The following is a 1,799-nucleotide window of genomic DNA, read 5'->3' on the forward strand; positions in this document are numbered from 1 at the left end:
AGAACTAGAACTGAACTAGAACTAGAACTGAACTAGAACTGAACTAGAACTGAACTAGAACTGAACTAGAACTGAACTAGAACTGAACTAGAACTGAACTAGAACTAATTTAAAACTGAAATAGAACTAAACTAGAATCTCAACATGAAATCTTTAATTTCGAAAAAAATCATCTTCGAAAAAGGTTTCAATTTCGAAATATAAATGTTTAATTAATTTTGAATACAAATGTTAAATTAAATAAAAATATCTGTTAATCCTTACCTTACACTTCCGCTGCTGGAAAACAATAACACTCAAGACAACACAACACAATATACAGGCGCCCAGCACCGAACCCACCGAAACTTTTAATAAACTTTCCAAAGACACAGTTTCCTGTGGTTCACCGTACAAACAAACTCCAGCTGAATCGCAATTTGAACAACCAGCTGGACAGGGAATACATGAATAGTTATCATAACCCTCAGACATTTCAACAATATCACCACGAAAGCCTTGTAAAGTGGAATTAGGCAAATAATAGGATTCTTTGCAAATGCAAGTATAAACATCACGTGTGGCAGCGGGTTTATTTTCGGTCAGCAAACAAAACGTGGTATTGCGATCGCAACTTTAAAGGAAAAGATAAAAAAGTTGTAGAATCTTTGATATAAATAACTTTATTTTTTTAACCTACCCATGTTTGCGTCCAAAAATTTGCTCTAAACCATCATTACAAACATCTTCATCGGCAGCTATAAAGGCGGCAGCCACAATTCTGTTTTGAAAGTTTTATATTAGCAGGAGTATTTTAAGGTTTTTTGCTTAACTTACTTAAATTTTGATTCAGCAAATGAGATACGAAATGGCCACAACCATCTTCCAATTAAAAGATTACAGTCTCGAAATGGTGCTCCCCATTCCTGAGAGCCATCTGTGCTGTTCCAGGCATAGCCTAACTCACGCCAATAGGAACCCAAAAAACCGCGATTATGTACCTGTTCCAAAGGTATCTGTAAGAATTTTAAAAATTTTAAATTTATGATGAAGTTGTTAAAATATTTTTTTTAGTAATAATATTTATTTTAATCCCCCTAGACGTATGAGTAATAAAAAATACTATGTCTTATAGAAATGTTAATTACTCATACGTGTGACTGTTCTACAAGTTGTTTTGTCACCTCAAACGTATGAGTAATATTTACAATAATAATAGTGTGAATCAGTCAGATGTGAAAGAAAATTTGTTGAAGCGCATTAGTCAACGTTAGGGACTATGATTTGTTCTCTTACCGTTACATTTTCTCGAAATTTTACCACAACCGTATGTATACTGGGCGCTGCCAAGGCAAATGCCAACAGATGTTCATCTTCATTTAGGGCATATGTTGCAATACCGTTTGCTTTACGTCTGACCTCATCACGTATTTGATCTGTTATGGTGGCAGGTGGGTTTGTTGAGAATTTACTGGCCAAAAAGTCCGTAAATTGTCGAGCTGCATCCTCGGCTACATCGGAGAAGTCATAGTACTATAAAGGAAGTAGAAAAGGTTAAGTATATTAATTTCAATAGCACTTAATACGATTTTTTTTAAATTAGTGTAAACATTTAAATACAAGTGACTTAGAACTGAACTAGAACTAGAAGTCAACTAGAACTGAATTAAAACTGAACTAGAACTGAACTAGAACTGAACTAGAACTCAACAAGAACTGAACTAGAACAGAACTAGAACAGAACTAGAACAGAACTAAAACTGAACTAGAACTGAACTAGAACTGAACTAGAACTGAACTAGAACTGAACTAGAACTGAA

The 1,799-nt window shown here is 34.2% G+C and overlaps 1 protein-coding gene across 1 annotated transcript in view; it reads right to left on the reverse strand.

Annotated features, from left to right (window-relative positions):
* Positions 1-1,512, reverse strand: part of LOC124419326 (probable G-protein coupled receptor 158) — a gene marked incomplete at its 5' end in the record, with an annotated part of 11,377 nt that extends 9,865 nt beyond the window's left edge. The window contains 4 exons of the mRNA XM_046948151.1: positions 265-613; positions 680-760; positions 817-995; positions 1,276-1,512. Of these exons, the coding sequence (XP_046804107.1) occupies positions 265-613; positions 680-760; positions 817-995; positions 1,276-1,512 (846 nt within the window). The remainder of the gene's footprint in view (positions 1-264; positions 614-679; positions 761-816; positions 996-1,275) is intronic.
* Positions 1,513-1,799: the final 287 nt, after the last annotated feature.

The sequence above is a fragment of the Lucilia cuprina genome, chromosome 2 (assembly GCF_022045245.1).
Source record: "Lucilia cuprina isolate Lc7/37 chromosome 2, ASM2204524v1, whole genome shotgun sequence".
Taxonomy (NCBI): Eukaryota; Metazoa; Arthropoda; class Insecta; order Diptera; family Calliphoridae; genus Lucilia; species Lucilia cuprina.